Genomic DNA, 27,844 nt, shown 5'->3' with positions numbered 1-27,844 from the left:
CCTCACCTTTTTCTCCTCCAAACATATAACTGGGCATTATGGCCAAACAGCTTAATTTTTTGTTCTCAGGCGGGCCAATCAGCAAAACAATATCAACTTGAAATGTTTAGCTTACCGCAGTTTTTCAATATTATACGTTATCATTATTTTTCTTTAGTAGCCTACTCTTAGGGGCGGCAGTAGCTCAGGAGGTAGAGCGCTCGTCCTGGGATCAAGGGATCCCAGTTCAAATCCCGTGTTACATGTCGAAGTGTCCTTGGGTAAGACACTGAACCCCTTACCCCCAATAAGTAGGTTAGCGCCTTACATGGCTGCAAGGCTGCTATTGGGAAATGTAAAGCGCTTTGGGAAGTCAATGACTTGAAAAGCGCTATATAAATGCAGATCATTTAATTTCATCATTTCATTTCATTATCCGCAGCACGGCGGCGCAGTGGTTAGCGCTTGTGCGGCACAGTTCATGTCATGGGAACCTGTCGTGGGTTCAAATCCAGCTCCAGACTTCCTGTGCGGAGTTTGTATGTTCTCCCCGTGCTTGCGTGGGTTTCCTCCGGGCACTCCGGTTTCCTCCCACATTCCAAAAACATGCATTTCAGGTGAATTGGCCGGTCCAAATTGTCCCTAGGTGTGAATGAGCGAATTAGTTGTCTGTCCCTGTGTGCCCTGCGATTGGCTGGCAACCAGTTCAGGGTGTCCCCTGCCCACTGCCCGGAGATGGCTGGGATGGGCTCCAGCCCCCCCGCGACCCTAATGAGGATAAGCGGTACGGCTGATGAGATAAGATGAGATTTCATTATCCATATAATAATGATGGATGAAAATGTATCTTTCCTAAGCAGAACTAATTTATTCACAAACAGTATGGAAAACAAGGATTTTTATGTTTGGCATTGAAGGCATCAACTGGTTTATTTCAACAGTTGAGTGAATTCAGCTTTACTCAGCAGGCTATAGAAACTCAAGGAGGAGTTATAAAAAGATCCCAAGTTTGAAATGAATAAAAAAGAAATGAAAAAATAAAGTTTTAGAAGCGCAGGGGCAATAATATTTAACTACATATATTTTTAACAACCTCAATTCCAACCCCTAATGCTGAGCGACAAGCAGGAAAGCAATGGGTATCGACTTTGTAAGTCTTAGGTATGACTTGACCATGGAGCGAACCTGTGACCTCCCACCCTCAGGGCAGATGATCAACCCATAGGCTACTGAACTGGTGTCATCAGATGAAACTACGAGGCTGGGCCTACTAAAGCTGATAGGATAGTATATCCTTTACTGACCTCTATAGGCCAAAGTGAGCATTTAGCTTGGATTTATCTTAAAAATCATAAATTTGGATGGAAACGCATTAAAGATGATCTTATTTTTTGACATACTTTGAAATCCATTGTGGGCTGGATGAAATCATCCAACAGGCCAGGTCCCGCCTTTGTGCCTGGACTCGTTGCCGCCCTTGCTCCCCCGTCCCAGCTATCGACCAACTTTTATGCCGCCCACGACTATCCTCGCTCGACACGGAAGTACCACTTCTGCGTTCCTGCCATCAGCTACCCGTGTCCGACGATCGTCGGATCGTGGAAGCAAGCACTGCTCTCTTTCCCAATAGAACTGAGTAAAACGAACGCTATTGGGTCCTGTCTCCGTTTCTGGCTTGTGACAAATTTTGCATATTGAAGGTTGTTTGTACAGTACAATCCTGTTATCCTTGCAATTTCAAAATTCATTGATGTCTTCTCTCTTTAATCAAAGTGTCTACAAAACTATAAAGGTATCACTGATGCAGAAATTCTCTTTACTTTTGGACCAGATGCTATTGCATTACGCTGATCCTTAAAACCCTTCCTACCCAAGAGCAGTTTTTCACACTTCCATATGTCCAACATAGAAAAAAGTAAAAGAAGCCTTATTTATTTGTAATAGTTGGATGATGTTTATTGACATGTAAAGTAAGTATTTAATTTATCGATGGATTTTTTTCTGTGCCTCAAACAAATATGTAACATGGCAGTAAATAATGTCCAACTCTGGCTCAGTAGTAGGTCTCCTGTTCCACCCAACCTGGAAAGAAAAGGAGGCACAGTTAGCGACATTTTCCAGGAATAGCTCATAGAGTATTCACAACAGACAAGATCATCACTGGGGGTTAGAAGCACAGCATGACGTCACATTCATGAAATTGACGACAAAACATTAAAAAAAACATCTACCACTTTTTAGATTGAAATGAAAACTTTTTGATGCATACTTGGTTGAGGGAGAACAAGTTCTTGATTGAAAGGGCTTGTAAGAAAAACTCCCCTGAGGTTGCTTTTCTTCAATGACAGTACGTGTTGTGCTACTTTTTGGTTAGCAAATCAAGTGTTCCTTTCTAATTAATGAATGCGCATTCGGCTCAAAGGGATAAGATTTCTCGAATTTTAGATGAATACATTTTCTATGTGTGTGTCGTAGTGCTTTATTTATATTTGTATATTTATATTGTCTACTACCGCGACGGCAGCATGTTAGTACCCTTTAGCGCTCGAAGGACTACTCATTCAGTTTCTGTGATGCCCCCTCTTGGAAGAAGAAATCCTCTGCTCCAAGGTCACAGTAAAGTCATACGGGAGAAGAGTTTTGTTTGTCTCTTTACGCCAACTCTCTTCGCCTCCGTATTCATGTTAAAATATTTTTTCATGGGGTCACTTGAGTGCCCGCTACACTCTGTGTCTACATTTCATACTCAATACTTATACTCTGGGCTTAATACACTGAGTGGAGGCTAAATTAAAATAAAACACTATGCCATTCACAGGGCAGCACGGCGGGGCAGTGGTCAGCGTATGTGCAGCACAGTTCTGAGGTCATGAGATCGAACCTCCTGTGTGGAGTTTGCATGTTCTCCCCGTGCTTGCGTGGGTTTCCCCCGGGCACTCCGGTTTCCTCCCACATTCCAAAAACATGCATATCAGGCTAATTGGCCGGTCCAAATTGTCCTTAGGTGTGAATGAGCGAGTGAATTGTCTGTCCCTGTGTGCCCTGCGATTGGCTGGCTACCAGTTCAGGGTGTCCCCTGCCCACTGCCCGAAGATAGCTGGGATGGGCTCCAGCACCCCCGCGACCCTACTGTGGATAAGCAGTGCAGATAAAAGATGGATGGATGCCATTGAGAATGCCACTGCCCCCCTAGTTTAGTGGAGGTACAATTGCACTTTATTCGGAAGTCCAACGCGCCACCCCACCCCCAAAAGGAGGCCCACCCCGCTATTTGAGACACTGTTTTAATGTGATGCCCGATTCTCTCACCTCCTCCCGTGTCCTCACAAATTAAATATGGTTGGGCTCGGGCTGGATTTTTTACGGCTGTGTTTCCGTTGTGCAGTGATTAACAAATTCACATAACGCGCCAAAGGTCTCCAGTTCGAAACCGGCTGGAAACATTTGTTGGCCTGGAAAGGGATGGGCGCTACCAGGCCGTATTTGCCTAAGACACACCCCAGGATATGGTTCCCTTATGACCCTAGTAGGTAAGAGATATCGGCCCCCACCCACCCATATCTATGTTGTGGCTTATATAACGTGCGCTAGTTCAGTTGAGTGGTGCTACGAATCCTAGAAGTCTCATCGCTTCATTTCAGTGTAACAATAAAGCAGCCACATATGTGTTCACCATGGATGGGTAACAATCCGCCATAAGCACACAAATCAACACACTCGCATTGATTGGAACACAGCTGCGCTGCACACAGGTTCTGCTTGTTTCGCTTGGAATCCAGCATTAACAATGGCCCAGTTGAGAGTTCAAATTCCCTGAAGACTCGCCATCTGCCACAGGTCGCTGATTCGCATTGAGGCATTTATCAAATGATATAAAAGTACTCATGTGTTGGGCCAAACTTGTATATCAGTCCAGTAAGGAAGAGCATCATATAAACACCTGACAACACTACTCCTTTATGGAATAAGACTCTTCCGCTTTTAGTATTTTAGTCTGGCTGCTTTATTTTGAAGCGAGACTAAGTGTTTGTGCGTGAATAAAATGCTCTAACGATCATGATTAGATCTCCGTTTAGGTGAAAGTTTTGCACTTCCAGTTTAAAAAAAAGCCCTTGTTGCTTGTTTCTTATTATATGTGTTTTGCGCCACAAAAAAAGAGTGTGCTGTGAAATCTATCATTTTTTAATATCAGGATGGGTCATGTATGCTTATTTACTCAACTGCTTGAGTTAAAGTCAAAGTTATTCAAAAACACTAGAATGTTAAAGAGACACCTTAAAAAGGTTTTAACGACAATTCATGTTTGGATGAAATATATACATCATTTTTCAAACCCTCCAACACTAGCGCTTAGCGCAGGGGTGTCAAACTCATTTAGCTTAGGGGCCCTATAGTTGAAGAAAATATATCTTATAGCGGCCAATCGAGTCATTTCATTTTTTCCTTTACTAAGATTTAATCTTAATTCTGTGGCAGACTGGAAATTGATTGATTGAATGATTTAAAAGTCTTTCTGCTTTTTATTCATTTTTTAATTGTTTTTTGATGCAAATGTTTACCTGAATATGAGAACTTTGCGGTTATATAGAAAGGAGCCAGAAGTAAAGTAAATTAACAACGCGATGTGTTTCCTCATTGTTCCCTGGTTGATTATTGTTAGTCAGCAAATACAGCTTTGGGAGTGGTGCTTAGTTTTGGAGACATCTAGTGGAGATATTTAAAACTGCACTCTCGATGTTTGACACTAATTTTTCTTTTGAGCTTCTCTCAGTATTGTCTCGCAGCCCATACTTTGTCTGCAGGCCATGAGTTTGACACATGTGGCGTAAAACATTGGATCACCAGTTTTTTTCCCATAAAACATTTAGCGATTAAAATGGGAATCTACTCTTTTTCCAATCGTAAACAACAAATCTTGACTCAAGACCAATATTTTAGTCTACAGCTGCTTTATTTTGAAGCAAGATTAAGTCTTCGTGCGCGAATAAACGGCTCCAATGATTGCATTAGATTTCCATTTTGCTAAGAGTTTGCCACTTCCAGTTTTAATCAAGCAGATTGTGTTTCAGGCGTAAAAATTGAATGCGCAATCATACCAACCGCTTTATCATCTTAAAAGGTTGGCACATATGCATATATTGAAAATACAGCACTTCTTTGGACATGCCAGTATACTGTGTGTGGTAGATAAATGTCTACCATATTCACCAAGCCTTTCTTCCAAACATCTGAAGGGAGAAAACAGTACGTAGTCTTACCGCCAGGGTTGCGCCTGAGGATGTATCTTCTTGCTTCATCGTAGAGGAAGATAAGCAGTGAATAGGGGAAGGCGCAGAACCACCAGCATGGTCTAAAGTCGTGGACAAAAAGTCATAAAGAAGACGTTACAAAGCAGTTATGTCATTCAAATGTAATTGTAAAGGATATCAATTTTGTACCACTTTGCAAGCAAAGGCATACATGGACTAATCCTGCCATATAAATAAATACAGAAGGAAATATATACTTACAAATATAGACCATATAAAAAAATGAACACATATATAAATGACATAATACCTAAAACTATTAAAAAAGCATTATATTTATTTATCTGTGCGTTTTGTCATTTATTTATGTCTGTATTTGTTTTTTTTGTGTGTATTTAGTCATGTATTTTGTTGCGTATTTGGTCATGTAGTTTGTCTTGTATTTTGTCGTGTATTTGGTCGTCTATTTTGTTGGATTTTTCGTCGTGCATGTTGTATGTTGTCGTGGGTTTTGTCTCAACAAATATTATTCAAATGAAGAGGAGGCCCAGTTTCCTGAGCTTTTCACCTCTTGGTTAATCAGTTATGAAGAAAAGCATTGCAGTTCATCGGTGCACTCATCGAGCCAGTTTGAACCATGCCCTCATTTCAATAACATTTTGTTGTGACAAAATACACAACAAAATAAATGCTAAGATAAATAAATGACAAAATGCAGAATAGACATATGAAAACATTTCATTTGTGTTGTATATTTAGTTATTTCCTGAATTATTTATGTGCTCATTTATTTATTTATTTGTATTTATCTATGTATACTTACAGTTTTATCAATACTAAAACCACTATGCTCAACAACATGGGAACTTACTGTTTCCTTTTTGGCCAAGGATACAAAATGTTTCCTTTAAAGGCATTTATTTACATGACAACAGCAAATATATAATGAAGTGATCTTCTTATTCATTATGATTCAACACAACGGACTAGTGCTTTTACAAATTGCAGTATGTCATGTCAGTATGCAAAAGCCAACAAAAACAAGTGGAGCGCTATCATTGAAAATTAGTTGATTTCTGTGCATTTCTACTCACTTGAGAGGGTACATTCTTAGGGCAACGTCCATGCCAGGGCAATATGACAGGAAAGCAGCCAAGGCTGTCTCCTCAAACAGTCCGAAAATAAGGATGCGGTTCCTGGGAGGAAAAGCAATGAACACACTTAGTTTTATGTCATTTCAATGTTTGCCGATTATTTTATACATATATGTTTTGGACACTATAAATGATACTTTAACACTTTGACTTGGTGTCAGTTTATTATTGTATCAAATCATAAAATAATTGAGAAAAATATTTGCATAGCCCTTAATCACCAAAAGTCTCAAAAAGAGCTGCACATACTACCATTTCAACATCCCCTAATCTGAAACCTATAAATAAAATGTATAATAATATTCATTCATTCATTCATTATCTGCACCGCTTATCCTCAGTAGGGTCGTGGGAGTGCTGGAGCCCATCCCAGCTATCTCAGGGCAGTGGGCAGGGGACAACCTGAACTGGTTGCCAGCCAGTTGCAGGGCACACAGAGACGGACAACTCACTTGCTCATTCACACCTACGGACAATTTGGACCGGCCGATTAACCTGACATGCATGGTTTTTTTTGTAAAGTGGGAGGAAACCGGAGTACCCACGCAAGCACGGGGAGAAATTGCAAACTCCACACAGGACGGTTTGATCTCACAACCTCAGAACTGTGCCACACACGCGCTAACCACTGCGCCACCGTGTTGCCGTATAATAATAATTTATATTTATTTATTTAATTTCATTCGAGAGGTTTATTTACCATTTGTAATGTGCTGCAATGTAGTAGAGGACCATATAGACCTGGACTATAATCTTTATAAAGCATTATTTGCAAGTTTGTAACTATATTTATTGATTGCATTGTCCCTTTATAATGTCATAATTTTACATTGGCATTTAGAATTTTAAGTACAATACAAATGAGTGATTATTTTGCAAAAATGTCTGTTTTTGTCTTTTTTTTTTCATAAATATTGAATTAAGCGACACACTGAATTCCAACAGAAAACAAATCTGTTTTGTCATATTAACATGCACATACTTCATGCCCTGCTGCAGGATCGAGTTCCTCCTGGTCTTGCAGATGATCAAATCGGCCCACTGCACGACAACAATACTGGCGAAAAAGGCTGTGTGGCAGGTGAACTCTACAATCTTTCTACGCTCATACGTCTGAGATAGAAAAAAAACAAGACAAGAAAATAATTGGTAACTTGTTCTTTCTGCTCATATTTGCTTTGGCCTGGAAATTATTGCTTTTGAATTACTGACCCATTGCTGCCCATAGCTGTCCTCCAGGTCATTTACTTGTTTGTCGTCCCAGAACACTCGAATTCCCAGCAGATCCATTGGTAAGAAACCATTCTCTGCTAGGATCACAAAGTATGTGAAGAAACCCGCAGTGGCCTGCATCATACCTAGGAAAAGATCAGAACAAGAACTTAGCAACTGAGATGAGCTTCCTGTCTTACTAGCTGAGTATTCATCTTCTGATGCAAGTGTGTACCAATCTGTCCGTAGGCAATGCTGATTAGCCTCTCGTTCACCAGTTTGTCAGTTTTGGGATTCCTGGGCTGTCTCTTCATGATATCACTCTCGGCTGCTTCGTAAGCCAGTGAGATGGCAGGAACCTGGAGGATTGTAAACAACTGTACTTATTTGGGTACTATTGCCAAAGTTGAGAGCTAAGTTGACGAACACATTTGCTTAGAATTTCCCACCATGTCAGTTCCCAGGTCGATACAGAGGATGGTGACTGTTCCCAGGGGAAGGGGAATATTAGCGATGATGAAGAGGAGGAAGGGCGAAATCTCAGGGATGTTGCTGGTTAGCGTGTAAGCAATGGACTTCTTCAAGTTGTCAAAGATAAGACGGCCTGGCAAACAGAATAGAAACATAAATTACACAGAATATGAATAGGAAATTGACAATTGGCATCTATAAGCTGAACAATAACCTTCTTCAACTCCTGTAACAATAGAAGCAAAATTGTCATCCAGAAGAATCATGTCAGCCGCCTGCTTGGAAACGTCAGAACCAGCGATCCCCATGGCGACGCCAATATCTGCTTTCTTCAGAGCTGGAGAGTCATTGACGCCATCGCCTGTCACTGCAACAATGGCTCCCTGGAAAGTGGGTGTGATTGACAAATTTAAGAAGCTCTCAGCAAATTTGCAACCAAAGCTTGTACGCAAAAGATTCAACCTGTCGCTGGCAGCCCTCTACAATGATAAGTTTCTGTTGAGGGGACGTTCTGGCAAAGACAATCTCTGTGTGGTGCTTCAAGATGTCGTCTAGCTGTTCCGTGGTCATCTCCTTCAGTTCCCCGCCGTGGACAACACAGGCCTTGGCGTCCCTTGAGAAGAAACCAATGTAATATGAGTCGACATCGTGTTATGGTTCAGTCACTTTAACTCCTCTATTTTTCTTTAATTGCGTCTAATTGTATAACATACAATACAGGGATAAAACTATTGGAAAAATCCAACCTTTTACTAGTTCAACTTGTACTACTGTAAGTAAAGTGAGATAATTGAAGAAGTGGTAGGAAAAGAAGAAAGAGAAGAAGGAGAAGAAGAATGATAAGAAGGCGAACAAGAAATAGTAGAGGAAAAGAAGTAGGAGGAGTAGAAGAACAAGAAAAAAAGGAAGGAGGAAAAGGGGTGGGAAAAAAGAACGTGGAGGAGAAATAGAACAAGAAAGGCAAGAAAAATAATATCAATATGGAAGATCTGAAGAAGCAAGAGACAAAAGAAGCGGTGCAGAAAGAAACAGAAAAACACTAAGAACAAGTAGAAAGAAGTCAAGTCAAGTCACATTTATTTATTAAGCCCTTAATCACAAAATCAAATCAAAGGACTGCACAGGATTACAATTACACAATTGCACAATTACCTGATCTTAAACCAGCATGCGGGCAAGGAACAACTCAAAAACCTCAGTGTGAGGAAAAAAGAAAAACCTTGAGAAAGGACCTCACATGTGGTAATCCCCCTTCGAGGATTGAACGGGGGTAAGAAGGGCAGCACGGCGGCGCAGTGGTTAGCACGTGTGCGACAATGTTCTGAGGTCATAAGATCGAACCTCCTGTGTGGAGTTTGTATGTTCTCCCCGTGCTTGCGTGGATTTCCTCCCACATTCCAAAAACATGCATGTCAGGTTAATCGGCCGGTCCAAATTGTCCCTAAGTGTGAATGAGCAAGTGAGTTGTCCGTCTCTGTCTGCCCTGCCACTGGCTGGCAACCAGTTCAGGGAGTCCCCTGCCCACTGCCCTAAGATAGCTGTGATGGGCTCCAGCACCCCCGCAACCCTACTGAGGATATGCGGTGCAGATAATGGATAGATGGATGGAAGTAGAAAGAAGGGGAATTAGACAAAAACGATGAAGAATGCTAAGGAGAACAAAAGTAAAATGATAAAGGGAGAAAAAAGATGTTTGAAAATAAAATAAAGAGGAGATGAAAACGAATCAAGAGAAAAAAAAATGAGGAGAAGATAAAGAGAAAAAGGATATAAAAGACCGAAAAGAGCAGGAGGAGAAAAAATGGAAGTAGGAGGAGCAGGATGAGCACGCATAAAAGAAGATAGAGAAGGAGAAAAAGGTGCAAAAAGGGTCAAGAAAGGGAATAAGACTCAAACATGAACAGAAGATAGAGTAGAAAGTGAAAGAAAAATACTAAAGTGATGACCAAGTAGAAAGACTATAGGAAATGAGACGAAGAAGAAGATAAAACGGAATAAGAAAATGAAAAGGGGGGATGATTAAGAAGAAGTGGAGGAAAACAAAGATGAGAGAAGAAAAAAAAGAAGTATAGTAATATATGCCAGCCGACTGGTACACCTCATACTTGATTTTTTTCACTAAAACGCAAGGTGACAATGTCTCTTTCATAAACTTGAATATTTCATCCACGGCTTGATGTCATAAATTCTGAAGACGCAGCGGGGTGATAAATGTGTTTGTGAATGTCTAGATTTATTTGTCTGCAATGACTCGGGGCTGGAAGCATTTGTGCTGATTGGAGTACAGACAGTGATTTACAGGTCAGCCCAAGAAGTCATGCATATTTTTCATGCCTAGTGTATTCAAATAGCAACAGATGTAAGGTCTGAAGTGGGTTACAAACCTAGGATTAACCTCTGACACTGGGACATTCAAACGAGCTGCAATGTCTTCAACCGTCTCGTTACCCTCAGAGATGATGCCCACACCCTTGGCAATGGCCTTGGCTGTGATTGGATGATCACCTGTCACCATGATGACCTTGGAAAAAAGTCATACCAAAACGAGTAAAGACAAACCCAATTTAAACGAGATACAGTGGTACCATTTTAGACCAGCACCTCCAAACATGGGAATTTTGGTACAGCAGTTCCTTGCTGTATCACGGTTAACTTATTGCAGTCTCACTACTTCACAGACTATCATCGCGCATTGTATTTTGCATTTGGATTGGCTAAACAAAGAAAGATGCTTTTCTATCGCCGACAAAGTTGGACCTCTCCACTCACTAAACTAGCCGTCGAGTCACATGCGGGTCTTTGGCGCTTTCTCAAAAACGTTTTTGGGACAGAATCGTACGGTAACTGCAGTTCTCCTTAATGTCCACATGATAGGGGCAAAGTATAATGTAAAGCAGGCGTCTCAAACTCACAGCCTGCGAGGTTATAGTTTGAGGACCTTGACTTAATATGAAAGTCTGAAGGGACAGTGTTTATTACTAAGTGCCTCCTGGTGGGAAACATAATTTACTAAAAAAAAAACGAATATTGTTTCAAAAAATAAGCAAAACTACATGAACTATGAAAGAATCGTCCATGTTTTAAAATACTTAAAGGTAGAGAAGTTTGGATTTACCTTACAGAACATTAGCCTCACTTGTTTGGAGCTGACACCATTGTCCGCCATCTTGCTGCTAGCTTTTTGTCAAGCTTTTTTTTCTCTTTTTTTTAATTGTTTTTTTTTAATGTCTTTTTTCCCCCTTTTCCATCTTTTTTCTTTCTTTGTTTCTTCTTTCTCCATTTTGTCTTTTATATTTAATTTTTTCTTTCATTGCAAAAGGCTCAACAAAAAAAGAAGAAAAATGATGTGGTTTGGTCACTTTAAATCTCTGTAGTCTTTCTTTTTAGCACTCGTTTTTAGTGGTAAAATAATACACACTTCCCCTTTTACCCATAAAAACTACTACAGAGAAAAAAGAAAACAATGTGCTTTAAAAATGTTTTGTATACATATTTATTCAATGTTACAGTAATTTTAAATAGTTTCTATATTTAATACCTGCCAACCTCCGCCAATTGCTCCCCTTATAAATGATTGCAAATCCTCCTTATTAAACGATAACAAACCTTACAAACACAACGCTGCATCTATTTACTCACCGAAAACCAGACTATGTAGAATACCGCAATATTAGCAATCTACAATGCAAAGTCATCTGCCACCAGTGACCGACACAATGTAGGTTATGGCTGAAATGGGCAAGATCGACCTTTTTTTACAGAAACAATTTCTGTACAATTTTTTTTTACGGCGCACACAATTTGAAATTATGCATAAATAAAAAATGAATAAAATATGGAGAAGATGTATAAGATGACAGCTATGCGAGCTTCGTGACTCCTCTTGGCACCCTTCCTCTGCACCACGCACACACATTTGTTACGTTGGTCATAATAATGTAGTAGAAAATACAACACATGGAGGGGATTCAAAAAATAGCAAAGAGGAGGACGAATCAGAAAAGCTGGCAAAGGTTATTAGTGAGGTGCCGGTTAAGCACTGCTCTCGTTGGGGGACAGGTAGGTGACAGCTCTCTCTAGTAACACTTGCCTTACGCATTTCCGTATTATTTTGAAGAGGCAGGGATAAATCTCCTTGGACAGATTTCTTTTCTTCTTTTTTTTTGAATGAAAAAAACAATAGGTACTGGCCTCCCGTCCCTGCAAAGTATCTGCATCAAACGAACTGGAAAAGGACTCTAAAAATGATAGACAATCCCAGTCACCCTGCTCGCAGGTAATTTGATTACCTGCCGTCAGGTCGCCGTCTTCGCTCCATTGTGAGCAAGACTACACGTCTTAAAGAGTGTTTTTACTCTTCCGGTATTTGTATGTTCAACAGGAATTGATTAGATTATTATGTATAATATTATTATGATGAGACAAAACTTTGGTCCTCGATTTCCCTCGCCCGGACGCGGGTTACCGGGGCCCCCTTCTGGAGCCAGGCCTGGAGGTGGGGTCCGCTGGCGAGCGCCTGGTGGCCGGACCCTTACCCACGGGGGGCGGCCGGGCACAGCCCGGAGGGACGACGTGGGACCCTCTTCCCATGGGCTCACCACCTGTAGGAGGGGCCAAAGGGGTTGGGTGCGTAGAGAGCTGGGTAGCAGCAAAGGGAGGGGTCCTTGGCGCGACGATCCCCGGCTACAGAAACTGGCTTTTGGGACATGGAACGTTACCTCTCTGGCAGGGAAGGAGCCCGAGTTGATGCGTGAGGTTGAGAAATTCCGACTTGATATAGTCGGACTCACCTCTACGCACGGCTTGGGCTCTGGTACCAGTCCTCTCGAGAGGGATTGGACTCTCTTCCACTCTGGAGTTGCCCAAGGTGAGAGGCGCAGAGCCGGTGTGGGCATATTAATTGCTCCACGGCTCGGCGCCTGTACGTTGGCGTTCACCCCGGTAGACGAGAGGGTAGCCTCCCTCCGCCTTCGGGTGGGGGGACGGGTCCTGACTGTTGTTTGTGCTTATGCACCAAATAGCAGTTCGGAGTACCCACCCTCCTTGGAGTCCTTAGAGGGTGTGCTTGAGAGCACGCCCCCTGGGGACTCCCTCGTACTGCTGGGAGACTTCAACGCTCACGTGGGCAATGACAGTGAAACCTGGAGGGGCGTGATTGGGAAGAACGGCCCCCCTGACCGGTTTCGTTATCGGACTTCTGTGCTCGTCATGGTCTGTCCATAATGAGCACCATGTTCAGACATAAGGGTGTCCATATGTGCACTTGACACCAGGACACCCTAGGCCGTAGTTCGATGATCGACTTTGTCATCGTTTCGTCGGACCTGCGGCCGCATGTTCTAGACACTCAGGTGAAGAGAGGTGTGGAGCTGTCAACTGATCACCACCTCGTGGTGAGTTGGCTTCGATGGTGGGGGAAGATGCCGGCCCGACCCGGCAGACCCAAGCGTGTTGTGAGGGTCTGTTGGGAACGACTGGCAGAATCTCCTGTCAGAAGAAGTTTCAATTCACACCTTCGCCCATGTCCCGAGGGAGGCGGGGGACATTGAGTCCGAGTGGACCATGTTCCGCGCCTCCATTGTCGAGGCGGCTGATCGGAGCTGTGGCCGTAAGGTAGTCGGTGCCTGACGCGGCGGCAACCCTCACACCCGTTGGTGGTCACCGGCGGTGAGGGATGCCGTCAAGCTGAAGAAGGAGTCTTATCGGGCCTTCCTGGCCTGTGGGACTCTGGAAGCAGCTGGCAGGTATCGGCTGGACAAGCTGAATGCGGCTTTGGCGGTTGCCGAGGCAAAAACTCGGGCATGGGAGGAGTTTGGCGAGGCCATGGAAGCCGACTTCCGAACGGCTTCGAGGAAATTCTGGTCCACCATCCGACGTCTTATGGGGGGGAAGCGGTGTGCCATCGGCACTGTGTATAGTGCCGATGGGGCGCTGCTGACCTCGACCCGGGACGTTGTGAATCGGTGGGCGGAGTACTTCGAAGACCTCCTCAATCCCACCGGCACGTCTTCCTCTGGGGAAGCAGAGCCTGAGGACTCTGGGTTGGGCTCTCGTATCACTGGGGTTGAAGTCACCGATGTTGTCAAAAAACTCCTCGGTGGCAGGGCCCCGGGGGTCGATGAGATCCGCCCGGACTTCATTAAGGCTCTGGATGTTGTGGGCGTGTCATGGTTGACGCGCCTCCGCAACATCGCGTGGACATCGGGGACACTGCCTCTGGACTGGCAGCCTGGGGTGGTGATTCCTGTCTTTAAGAAGGGGGACCGGAGAGTGTGTTCCAACTACAGGGGAATCACACTTCTCAGCCTCCCTGGTAAGGTCTATTCAGGGGTACTGGAGAGGAGGGTCCGCCAGGAAGTCGAATCTCGGATTCAGGAGGAACAGTGTGGTTTTCGTCCTGGCCGTGGAACACTGGACCAGCTCTATACTCTCTTCAGGGTCTTTGAGGGTGCATGGGAGTTTGCCTGTCCGGTCTACATGTGTTTTGTGGACTTGGAGAAGGCATTCGACCGTGTTCCTCGGGAGGCCCTGTGGGGGGTGCTTCGGGAGTATGGGGTACTGCACAGTCTTTTCCAGGCTGTGCGGTCCCTGTATGCCGTGCCAGAGTCTGGTCCGCATTGCCGGCAGTAAGTCGGATTCGTTCCCGGTGAGGGTTGGGCTCCGCCAGGGCTGCCCTTTGTCACGATTCTGTTCATAACTTTTATGGACAGAATTTCTAGGCGCAGCCTTGGCGGGGATGGAGTCCGGTTTGGGGGCCTCAGCATTGCGTCACTGCTTTTTGCAGATGACGTGGTGCTGTTGGCTTCCTCAGGCCGTGATCTTCAGCTATCGCTGGAACGATTCGCAGCCGAGTGTGAAGCGGGCGGGATGGGGATTAGCACCTCCAAGTCCGAGGGCATGGTTCTCAGTCGGAAAAGGGTGGTATGCTCCCTCCGGGTCGGGGAGGAGGTCTTGCCCCAAGTGGAGGAGTTCAAGTATCTTGGGGTCTTGTACACGAGTGAGGGTAGGATGGATTGGGAGATCGACAGACGGGTCAGTGCAGCGTCTGCCGTCATTCGGACCCTGTACCGGTTTGTCGTGGTGAAGAGGGAGCTGAGCCGAAAGGCAAAGCTCTCGATCTACCGGTCGATCTACGTTCCTACCCTCACCTATGGTCATGAACTTTGGGTCATGACCGAAAGAACGCGATCCCGGATACAAGTGGCCGAAAAGAGTTTCCTCCGCAGCGTGGCTGGGTTCTCCCTTAGAGATAAGGTGAGAAGCTCAGTCATCCGGGAGGGACTCGGTGTAGAGCCACTGCTCCTCCGCGTTGAGAGGAGCCAGTTGAGGTGGCTCGGGCATCTAATAAGGATGCCTCCTGGACACCTCCCTCGGGAGGTGTTCCGGGCATGTCCCACTGGCAGGAGGCCCCGGGGGAGGCCCAGGACACGTTGGAGAGACTATGTCTCTCGGCTGGCTTGGGAACGCCTCGGGGTCCCATCGGATGAGCTGGAGGAGGTGGCTGGGGATAGGGACATCTGGGCTTCCCTTTTAACGCTGCTGCCCCTGCGACAGGACCTCGGATAAGCGGAAGACAATGGATGGATGGATATTATTATTCCAACGGCGTTACTCCGACCTATTCTACTCTAGTCTTATTATTTACATATTCTTTCTTTTTAAGCTATTCTATATTATTCTTCTATAGCTATTCTTTTTATTCTTTTAAATCTATTATATTATCATTGTTGATTTCTTGTATATATCATGTTTATGGTTTATACTGGCTGAATAATACAATACAATACAATACAAAAAAAATGAAAATCAAATAAAAAATTTTGCTGTAAAATTGTGTTCATGTTCTTTCACAGTTACAGTTTATTTTAAGTGAACGAGTGCTTACGTAACATCGCACGCCATCATTCCTCTCACACCCCCTACACCCATGACCTCAAAACTGTACAGGCACGCACTAACCACTCAGCCATCCGCGACCCTACTGAGGATAAGCGGTCCTGATAATGAATGGACATTTTACATTAGGAGAATTCGCTCATTACATGAGCAATTGGTGCTACGAACGCGATCCTGAAAGTATAGCTCGTACGGCGAAGTACCTCTGTACTCGCGTCCAATCCTACCTTAATTCCGGCACTTCTGCATTTCCCCACAGCATCTGGCACAGCTGCTCGGGGAGGATCGATCATGGACATGAGGCCGATGAAGCACAACTTTTCAGTAGGGAAGTTCACCTCATCTGTGTCAAACGCAAAGCCTTCTGGGAACTGGTCGTCGGGCAAATTGAAATGGCAGAAACCTGTAAAAAGGGTCAGGTTTTTGAGTTGTAAAACAACCATTCATTGCTGTATCACGGTTTAACTTTCACGGTTTCGCTACTTCGCGGATTTTTGTCGGGCATTGCATTCTTTAAACCTGTGGTGTCAAACTTGTTTTAGCTGAGGGGCATGTGGTAGGAAAACCATTCTCAAAGGGGCAAGAGTAATAAACTAATAGCATAAAAGGAATATCTTAGCTGGAGGGGTGGGTGTCTTCTGGGAGGCTTACAATTAAGTTATAATTCAGGGATGTTAGATCTTGGGATCAAGAGATCGAAGGTTCGATTCCCGACTCCTCCGTGTTATATGTCGAAGTGTCCTTGGGCAAGACACTGAACCCTTATGCCCCCAATAAGCAGGTCGGGGCCTTGCATGGCCGCTATTGGTGTGTGAGTGTGTGCGTGTGTGTGAATGGGTAAGTGTGAAGCACATTGTAAAGCGCTTTGGGATATCTTCATTGAGTTGAGAAGCGCTATATAAATGCAGACCATTTACCATTTTATTATAAAACGATGGGGGGGTTCCCATCAATGCTATTCTTCTTCTAAGGCTACATCTCCTGTACTGTTTAGCAACTGTGAATTTGTCAAAGAAAATTAAATATGGAGAATTAAATATAGAAAGCAAAATCAACAATTGAGTTTATTTCCAGTTTATTTATCTCAGGGAAACTCATGCAAACTTGAAAGTGATAAAATAGTATACGAACACTAATTGAAAAGTTTGATTTAACGATTTAAAAGTTTTTCTATTTTTTTGTTTTTGAAAATATTAATATGCGAACTTTTCTGTTAGATGTCATTTGGATTATAGACATGAGCTAAAGCTTCTTAAAATTCTACAAAGACACCCAAGGGCTGTTTTTAAATTTTTTTGAAATGCCTTATATATTCTCAGTTTGATTTATGGTAATCAGCAAATACGGCTATTGTGGGTGTTTTGAGAGTGGCGCTTGACTTTGACCACCAAAGTCATCATGTTAAAGGAGAGCAAAGCCATTTTTTACCATCAGTCAACCAATCATATTTCTGATAACCAATCAATTGTCCAACATAGCAGCAAAATTATTTTTAAAACTATAATTTGACAATACAGAAGTTATTTTTTGAAGTAAATAAAAAATGTTTGCATGGTACAGTACTTGTGACTTGACTACTTTTGTTTATTGTTTGAAATGTTATTTTTACGCCAAATTTTTCTTTTCCAATATCGTCCTCATGTTTGTGACCAAATATCATCTCAAGTGGATTGTGACCTGAGCCAAAAAATTATTCTAATATCGCAGCAAGATATTTTTTAAATTCTAATTTGACAGCACAAGTTATATGAAAAAAAAGAAAGAAAAAAAGAAGAAAAAATGTTTATAAAGTACAGTATTCTTATTTGGAATAAATGCTTGAGCCTGTGAAATGGGGTTGTTCCTTTAGTTTCAATGTATATATGTAATGTATATGAGTTTCTAATAAATAAATAAAGGTTTTCATTTTTGAACGGACCCTCTGTGAAAAATGATGGATTACTGTACGTGGAAAGGAAATGGAAGGGATTATTTTACCAAGGACTCTTTATCCAAGTTCTCCCAGCTCAACGTAGCCATTATGGAAATAATCTTATTCATTTGATAAACAAATGTTAGAGACTCTAAGTCGGCTTTGTTCTTTGGTTCCAATGTAGAATACAGTATCTAATAATTTTGAAACGGAACCTCTGTGAAAAATGATGGATTATTGTACGTGAAAAGGACAAGGAAGGGATTATTTTACCAAGGACTCTCTCTCCAAGTCCTCCCAGCTCAACGTAGGCATTCTGGAAAGCGTCTTTCATTTCCTCATCTAGTGGCTGTTCTTTGCCTTGCAGCATAATGGTGGAGCAGCGGTCCAAAATTCTCTCTGGGGCACCCTTCATGACTAGAAGGTGTTTGGACTCTCCAGCACTTGAGTTCTTGTGGATGGAGAGCTGAAAAACAAGTATTTAAAGGGACACCATGTAATTTTTGACCACTAGATGTAGCTGTATAGTGAAGTGCAACCAAACACAGATGCTAAAAAGTACAAGAAAGACAACAAACAGCAGAGCCTCAGAGACACAGTTTTCTTCCGTACTAAAAATGTGCAAAAATAAAGTGTAAGTTTAATATTTTACTAGAAAAGCAAGATAAAACAACTTAAAGAGACACTGTGTAATATTTAACCACTAGAGGTCACCATTTTGTGAACTGTGGCCCAAAATGAGTGCTAAAATGAGTGTTAAAATAAGGACAAATTCCACTTAAATAAATTTCCTTTTTTTTCTAAGTGTATTTTTTTCTTATTTTAATTTATTCTATCTTGTATGTAAAATACAGAAAATATGTAGTTGGTAAAACAACACAACATGCAAAGGAAATAGGAATTTATTTAGCTGATTTTGAGAATATTTTTCCCAATATTAACAAAAATATAAAGCAAGCACTACTTTCTAAATAACACAATTTCACTCACTTTCAGTTTTTTCCCTTTTTTTACAAGACTAAAAACAAAACAAAAATCTGGAAATTGTTGCAGATGTTTGGAGAATGGAAAGGATATAGGATTTAATTTTATGTATTTCAAAAAGTATTTTCTACCAGTAAGAAAATCAACAACTTAATAATATTCTTTCCATATTTTACAAGAAAAAAACTATTGAGCCAAATGTAAAAATCCTGCAAATTGAGTAAGGTTTTAGCAGTAAATAATCATATCTTTGCCCTTTGCGTTGAAAGGAAACTTTGTAATTTCTGACCGCTCGGTTTTGTGTAACCCAAGTGAAAATGAGTGCTACACAGCACAAGGAAGAATTCCAACTATGAAGACTTGAAGTGACAAAACCACAGCCTCATGTTATGTAAATAAATACAAATTCTCAATATATGAGTATTTAAAAGCATGTTCTGCTAATTATTCAAATCAATATTATTTTTTAAAGGAATTCGTTTTTTTTAACCATAAGGACAGGCTAAAAAATACACAATGTCCCTTTAAAGATCACAGATTGTTAAAACATAAACTGTACCTGTTTTATTTATTTTTTAAAAAAAGATTAAAAGAAATCAAGCACATAAGCAATTCACAATAATTCAATCATCAAAATTTATTGGTCGGATAAGTGCAAAAAACGATGTCATTTTATGAGAAAAATACAAACGAAAAATTGACAAATAATTGGAGCTACATTGTAATAACCCGAATGTTAGAGCTGCTTTTTTGACCTTGTATTTTGGATATATGAAGAAAGAAGAAAGAAGAGAAAATAATTATAATGTGCGTTTTTTTTTTATATGTATATTTTATACAATTTTTTTTCAAATAAATTATATTAATTAAATTATGGTCTTACCCAATTGGCAGAATAATGCACATGAATAGCATGGCACTTATCTCACTATACCGCTAACTGTCATGATTACCTAAGTGGAGCCACCTGGGGTAATCATCTGGCGCGCTGGAATGCGCCTTCTGATTGGGTTATGTTCGCTATTTAAGCATTCTACACCAAGACATGGGTGTCTGAGGATTACTCCTGTATTCGTAAGACACTCCCGATTACCTGCCTTGTTGTTTACTTGATTCTGCCCGTCTGCCTTCGATCCGACCTGCTTCCGTCCACGCTACGATCTTCTCTTCAGTCCTGGTAAACTCGACCTGCCTTCGTCCCACGCTACGATTGATCACGTCTCCCGCTAACCCTTACGCTTCCCCAAATAAAGAATTGTACGAACGCTCTGGGGTCTCCTGCTCTGTTCTGGTCTTCCCTGACAGCTAACTATTTTAATAATAATGGTAAAAACAGTATTTATTAAAGCCAAAAATGATGTGGTATAGAAAATTACAAATCATGTTGTTTATTTAAAGAATTATTATGAACAACAAGCAGAATTTTTTATTGTTATAGGTCAAAAGTTAAACAAGTTTTGCCAATGAGTACAATATTTCTTAATGCGCTGCACACACTGCGGTATGAAAAATAAAGGCTAAGATTTATTTTGCCATTATTATCTTTCTATAATATCATGATTTCTATTCATGGTTATATTTTTCTTTAATTAAGTACCATTACTATTCTTTTTTTACATAACAAAGAAAAGTAAATATAGTATTTTTTCCAATATGATTTATACAATGCATTGAATTTATTGCGGTATTAAAAAAAAAGGGTCATGATATATTTTCTCATCGTTATTTTAGAGAAGCAGGATTTTATCCCTTAGCATTGTCAGTTGGAAAAAAAACATTTTAGTGAACATGTATTGTAGAAAAGGCCACACAACAACTGCTATGGTAGACCTTTAGCGTATGGGACTTAGTTTAAGATCCGTCCAAAGTTGTACAAAGTAGGAGTGAAAAACACGATAAAAAAAACTTTGAAGTTATCTTGAGTAAACATAATAATATTTTATAGTCTTGTAATTTTCCATTTCGAAGGTCCAAAAATATCTTGAAAGGCAAAGAAGATTCCACTTACCAGAGAGCATAGGTAAGCAGTTTATGTGCACATAGTTTGCCTTTTTACCTGATACTTGTTGGTGGAGTTGAAGGGAATTTCAGAAATCTTTTCGTATTTGTCACGTATGTCTTTGACAGAGCCGCAGCACAATTCAATGCATTTAAGCAGAGCAGCTTCGGAAGCATCTCCAGCGACGTCCCTCTGTCAATTAATAGAAAATTGTCAGATTATTGGACACATTTCAACCTAAATGATCTCGTCACTAAATCCTCACACATGGTCGTGTTCATCAAGGATCTGGGCCACACATTTATGAAACATTTCACTATGGAGAAACAGTTTCATGATTTGCAAGTTATTTGTGTTGTTTTTTTTGTTTTTTCCTGATACCGCTGAAACACATGTTTCATTTTTTACAAAACTTTTGAATGAATTGGTCTGTTGTTCAAGCCTTTGCAACCACCGAATTAAAAATTGTATCACAAAGAGCGTATTTACCAGTGGTGAAAGCTTAACCCATTAAAAGACTAAAACCTCACAGTGACATTGTAAGCAGCCACAAAAAAAACAGGAAAATTGAACTGTATTGTTGACGTCAAGATGTGTGAACAACACATGTGTTTTCTTTGTTTTTAGCTAAAATAGGGTGGATCTGTTAGGCTGAATCCAGAAATCACAAGAGTTCTGTTCATTCAGGTGAAGATTTTAAAATATGGCCACATATTGTTTTTGTATTTTTTACATTATTTTGTTCACTTGTACGCATGTGAGGAGCATTTCAGAAGAAGCTCTAAAGTTTGAGCAATGGTGACACAATATGCACTTATGTTTACTTGCAACCACACATGTTCACTATTTTGTTTATAGCAGAGATGGGTAAACGCGATCCTCGAGGGCTTTTGTCTCTTCTTCAATTCAGGTGATTCAAATCACGAGGATTGTTCAAAAGCACCTCCCATCTTGCTTTTGAGCTGACAATTTCTATCCTTTTGGGTCCGAAAAGAGAAACCTACAAAAGCATGTAGGATATGTGAAAATGGAGTGCCACGCCCAATTTCGTTGTCGCAATATGTTCAACCCATTTTGTAACCATGACAATAAAGGTATATTCTATTCTATTCTATTCTATTCTCTATGTGGCCATGGACGGTTTACAATAATTGCTGGCTCTATCAGATAATCAATATATAACACTGGACATACATTTTGTTTTGTTTTTCAAAAATATTACTTAAAGTGATGATGACAAAATGTATAATGTATTATCCAGAAAATCCTACCATTTTGCAAATACAAAATTACTTGGAATCATCCATGTCCTCAATGGCTTGTGCTAGTAGTAAAAAAAAGCACCAAAACACTCCTTTTCTAAATGGGATAAAAGGTCAAGTAGACCAAAATATGTCAGACTCTAATTAAGGGAAGCTATCACAATTAATGTATACCTTTAGGATGGGAATGTTGGTCTGTTCTGCCAAGAAGACAGCCCGGTTACAGAGTCCGGCAATTCTGGCCAGGGCGGCCCAGGTGGCAGAGCTCCTATCAAAGGACGTCCCGCTTTGGTTCTCTGTTGTATCTGCCTCGTGTATCTGGTTGTCAAACCACATATGGGCGACCGTCATCCGGTTTTGCGTTAAGGTACCGGTCTTGTCTGAACAAATAGTGGAAGTGGAGCCCAGGGTCTCAACGGCCTCTAAATTCTTGACCAGGCAGTTCTTTTTGGCCATACGCTTGGCAGTCAGAGTCAAACACACCTGCAGAAATGTTAGTTATAGCAATGACGAAACAGCTTTAGGAAGGAGACTTGAACTTGAGTAAAACTCACAGTGACAGTGGCCAGGAGTCCCTCTGGCACATTGGCAACGATGATACCAATGAGGAAGATGACGGCTTCAAGCCATCCATACCCGAGAATGAGGGAAAGGATGAAAAAGGACACGCCAAGGAAGACAGCTACACCAGTAATGATGTGGATAAAATGCTCAATCTCAACGGCAATGGGAGTTTTGCCACCTTCCAGGCTGGACGCCAAGGTGGCAATGCGACCCATGACGGTGCGATCTCCTGTATTGATGACAATTCCTCTAGCGGTACCTACACAATTGTATCTTAGAGTCAGCAAATATTCTAGCAATATACAATAAGGTTTTTTTTCATTTTGTGAGACCTTCAACACAGTTGGTAGAGAAGAAAGCAATGTTCCTTGTCTCAAGTGGGTTGTCATTGGAGAAGTCAGGAGTTCGGGTCTGGGGCTCGGATTCGCCAGTCAGAGAGGAGTTGTCCACCTGATCGGACAAAATCTTTGATTTAATGTGTTACTTCAAAGAGGCATGCTAAACAAATGCTTGTGAGCAATGACCTTGCAACCGTGGGCAGAGATAATCCGGAGATCCGCCGGAATCCGATCGCCACCTTTCACCTCCACTAAGTCTCCCGCTACCACATCCTCAGCGTTGATGTTGTTCTTTTCTCCGTTACGGATGACTAGGGCTTGCTACACATTTAATGATGACACATACTTGAACAATGTGCTTGGCACTTCATGGTAAACAATTGGATTGGCAAAATCTTACCTGTGGGACCAGATTTTTGAAGGATTCCATGATCTTGGAGCTCTTGGCCTCTTGGTAGTAGGAGAAGCAACCAGTGATGATAACCACAGCAGAGAGCACGACACCCAGGTATAACTACAAGATGAAGGATGCTTGTATTAGCATATGAGTCTTGCACACGGCCTGACAAATTCCACCTTACATTATCATTGGCAGGTTCATCTTCAGAGGCAGCCTGGATGCCATAAGCTAGGAAACAGAGAAGAGCACCGATCCACAAAAGCATGGAGAACCCTCCAAACAGCTGACAGGGAGATATTTGAGGTGCAGAGAGATCAAAGGGGCGAGTATTTAATGAAATCACTCCTTAACAGAAATCCCTTTTACCTGTCTACAGAACTTCACCCACTCGGGCGTCGTGGGTGGCGGTGTGAGAGCATTGGGACCATCTCGAAGCAAAATTTCCTTTGCTCTAGCAGAGGATAGTCCCTAGAGATCCGTGAAATACAATTGTAATGAATAATACAGAATAAATACTCGTTGTTTTTAAGGTCATTTAAAGTTTGCTGTGTCCACAAATGAGTGATAATGGCGAGGGAAAATTGTGTTTTGTTTCAGAACAGTATGTGCTGAGACAGTCAAGGTCACGTTTTATAGTAAGGGCGAAAAAAATAAAAAGGTGTTGACTGAGTCAATGAGAATGAACACTTTGTTTAGGGGAAAACTAAGGCGGATCACGTTTCAGTGGGTTATAGAGTATGTGAGGCTGTATTGTACATTGTAATTGGATCGCATTCGTCTTCTTCCAGGTTGCCCTCAAGCTCTTATTTGCTTTGCCCAAAATAATCAAGAAATTGCTAATTTGAAAGCTGCCAAGTATATTAAGACTGGAGAAGTTGAACATTAAGACTGAAAGGAAAAAGTGGAAAATATCCCATTACATAGAATCAATAGGAATTTAACAATTCATTTATTTGAAAGATTGAATCGTTCCACTATGAAACATAACAAGATAGACATTGAATTGTCTTTCATATGTGAGATATATCCTATAAACTGAAGGCACTCTTATCGCTATTAGTAGTGGCATTCATTTGCCGTAAATGTAAAGTGACAACAAACTAATTATTATAACCTTGCGTATTAAGTCGTATTGCATCAAATCAAATTATAAAACCTATGAGTTGAAACAAATAATTCCTCTAGCTAATCACGCAGTCCTTGTTTTTTTATTGCAATATTCACCCAAAAAAACTCACTTTTTGTGGAGGGATATCCACTGGTAATAATCAAGTTTTAATATCTTAATATTGTAGTTGTTCTTGTGCTTTTTCAATTCTGCCTTCTCGTCTGGGCAGAAACACAATAGCCATAATACTGATTGTATACTTACCCTGGCAAGGTCGGTTCCATACTTTCTATGAAGCTCATCCAACGTGAGCTTGTGGTCATCCTTTAGAAAAAAGAGACAAAATAATGTGAGTCAAAATCCCATTTAGAGATAACTACTGTCATGTGCTTATAGATGAGTCCTGATTTATTTCAGGGGTGGGGTAAACAAATTCCTTATTCTGCTGTAGACTGAAAAAAAGTGTGGACTTAGCTCCCCAAAAACTGACAATGCTTTTGCTAACAGTCAAAGAAATGTCACCCAGCGATTGGCGCACTTTAGGTTTGTATAAAGCCTTGTCATTTAACAAAAGCTGTGTCCATAAAGCTTACTACACTGCTTCAGGTGTTTCTATAGAAAAACTGATATAACTGAGAAGGATACAAGCAATAAGAGCCTCTGAATTGCACACAGTACTTGTGTGATTTGGACGATTAACTAATCAAACTTAAAACTTTGCTGGGCTAGCAATCCATAGAACAGATTGTACCATTAAGGTCCTTCCCGGTAACCATTTATGACCAACTCTCACCATTTGCATTGTTTATCGTATGACCTGATGTTGGATGATTACAAAATCATTAACAACATTACTATTGTCTCACCAACACTGCTGTTGTTTCCTGACCATGCAAACAATGACAAAAAGTTGAATGGAAAAGCTTTTGAAAAGATAATAAAGCGGTTTCGAGGGGCCATCGCCTTATTTCTTATTGTACCGCCATGTCCTTCAGTGTTGTGAGGACTTTGAGTTCAAGTTCAGACAGGCTCATAATCATTAATATTTCACCTAAATAGCCATTTTATTACCTTATATTTTACTAAAGTAACATAACTTTCTTACAGCTGTAGAAAGGCCAAGAACAAAATACCCTATAAAGTAGGTTCATAAGCAGTACCAGATCAAAAGCTCTAAAGATAATCCAGTAAAGTCAATTTAGAAAACGGTATTTAATGCAAAATATGATTAAAAATGTGTTACATTGAAGTTTGCCTATGAAATTAATTTAATGACCGATTCACGGCATGATCTAGTCAAGGACAACTGTTGAATCTAAAGGTCACACTGTCCTTTATTTTTCCGTTTCAGTAAGCATGGAGAATATTTGCAAGCTCCTCCCACATAGTGGCAAATACTACATTGAGGCTTCAGAATGAGAAACAAAATTGTATATTCTGTATGACACAAAATCATGCCGCAAACTCAATATACTCTTAACTAAACAATCAGCTAACTCTTGAGCACCTATGTTTACACCAAAAATGTCATATTTCCTGTTTACGAAGGCAATTCCTACTTTACTCAGCTATGTAGTAACTCTGTGCAAAATGACAAACACGTGACGCTGCTTGTATCCGTTCAGAAAGCTGCTCTTGTGAAACCAAGGGTACACAGCTTTCTTTCATGTGACTACGCCATGAAGTCAAAGACGAGTGTTTACCCAGGCATTGGTGGTGACCAATAACGGCTAACAACGTCATGACGGAGCCTTCCACAGGTCAAACTTTCAGGTTGTGCTTTTACGGGTTCACAGAGGTCGGCATAGTTTATGCCTTTTAGACAACTCACCAGATCCACTTCTTTCTTCAGGTCGTCCATATTCTTCTTATCTTTCGCCTTTTTGCCTTTCTTGCTTTCACCGTCAGAGGTTGCTGCCAGTTTGTAGTCATCTTTCCCTCTCTGGTTGAGAAAAAAAAGATCAATGGAATGAGACTTGAAATAACAAAGAGCATGTGCGAAATAAGGCTGCCTCTTTGTCACTCTCAGACAGACACGTGCTAATTATTTGCTGAAAGCCAGTCAGTCTGCCTTGAAAAGACCCCCACATGCACGAGCAAAAAACCCGGCTCGGACATAAACTCGATCAGAACTGCAGGACTATCAAAACTAAGCCAAAGTATGAAAGCAACTGGTTTCAATACTTACTCCCAGCCCCATGCTTGCTGTTTCTGTCCCAGAACAGCCAATCCAATTGTCTTCAACTTCAACTTTTCTACTCCGCCTCTCTCTCTCTCACTCTTCCTCGCTCTCTCTCTCTCTCTCTTACTCCCCCTCTCTTTTTCCCCCAAAGCAAGGCCAACTTATTCCTCTCTTGCTTAGGCAGAGAAGATAGGCTCCTTCACATTGACATACCTTTATACCTACCTGCAAGGTGAAAGGGGGATTGTGGGGAGGTGCTTGAAGAAGGAGGATCTGAAATGGGTTGGTTGTGTGAGGGTAAGGGGCGGTTTTGAAAACAGGTGAGTCGTAATGGCGCCGTTTAGAGGAATGGATACGGAAGAGGACCATGCCCTTCATTTGCTCTTTACACTTTGACCCAATTTAGGCCTCCTTTCGCCTAAGGTGAGTTCCTGTTAAAAGTTTAGTGAAGAAATCAAAGACTGAAAGGAGTGAAGGCCACTTGGACTGAAGTCAGAGCTCAAAACACAAGTCAAGATACCATGAACCGCTAATGCGTCAGAAAAAGTCACGTGTCCTTTTGAAATCGTAGCGTTAACCGATGATCTGCAGAATAAAACAGGAAAGACATTCAGGAAGTGGAGGGTTTTGTTTGGTCAGCAGGAAGCTGTAAAACTGAAACATAAAGAATGGCGGACACACCGTGTCCTTGACAGTCTTTCTTGATAAAAAAAGCAAGAATGGTGAACATCATCACGCTCAAGCACAGGAGAGCCATATGAGTGTTAATTGTCTTAGCAACCACATAATATTAGTGCTTCAGCTGGAGCGAATTGAATGCTGCATTAGCAACATTTTGGACCTCCGTAGAGATATTGTTAACTTATTCTAGCAAAGGGGTGGGCAAACATTGCAGGACAGAAAATTTGGCACGAGATAACCCAGGAGAAAAAAAATGATCAACTGATTCCAATTTGAATCTAATACCTCAGATATACATGAGAAAATAAGACAATGTAGAACTATCAAAAAAAGGGGCTTGTTTGAAACTGAAAACGGAAATCGAATGTCATCGTTGGAGCGGCCTATTCAAGCACAAAAATGTACTCTCACTTCAAAATAAACCAACCATCGACTAAAATGCTAGTCTAGATT

The 27,844-nt window shown here is 41.3% G+C and overlaps 1 protein-coding gene across 1 annotated transcript; it reads right to left on the bottom strand.

Annotated features, from left to right (window-relative positions):
• Nucleotides 1-1,909: 1,909 nt before the first annotated feature.
• LOC148370184 (sodium/potassium-transporting ATPase subunit alpha-1) lies at nt 1,910-26,904 on the bottom strand. Its single transcript, XM_088332591.1, has 23 exons — nt 26,717-26,904; nt 26,360-26,470; nt 24,793-24,852; nt 23,787-23,888; nt 23,602-23,703; nt 23,421-23,534; nt 23,207-23,341; nt 23,015-23,132; nt 22,673-22,941; nt 22,293-22,601; nt 20,914-21,048; nt 18,147-18,339; nt 16,189-16,364; nt 10,450-10,586; nt 8,528-8,678; nt 8,280-8,448; nt 8,044-8,198; nt 7,830-7,953; nt 7,595-7,740; nt 7,365-7,495; nt 6,323-6,424; nt 5,238-5,329; nt 1,910-2,061 (listed from the first exon to the last, which is right to left on the bottom strand). The coding sequence occupies exons 1-23, from the start codon at nt 26,726-26,728 to the stop codon at nt 2,033-2,035; spliced, it is 3,072 nt and encodes a 1,023-aa protein (XP_088188717.1). The 5' UTR covers nt 26,729-26,904; the 3' UTR covers nt 1,910-2,032.
• Between the last annotated feature and the right edge of the window lie 940 nt (nt 26,905-27,844).

This window comes from Urocampus carinirostris, chromosome 3 (genome assembly GCF_059441175.1).
Source record: "Urocampus carinirostris isolate Australia breed hairy pipefish chromosome 3, RoL_Ucar_1.0, whole genome shotgun sequence".
Lineage (NCBI taxonomy): Eukaryota > Metazoa > Chordata > Actinopteri > Syngnathiformes > Syngnathidae > Urocampus > Urocampus carinirostris.
This window is presented reverse-complemented; position numbering and strand designations above follow the sequence as displayed.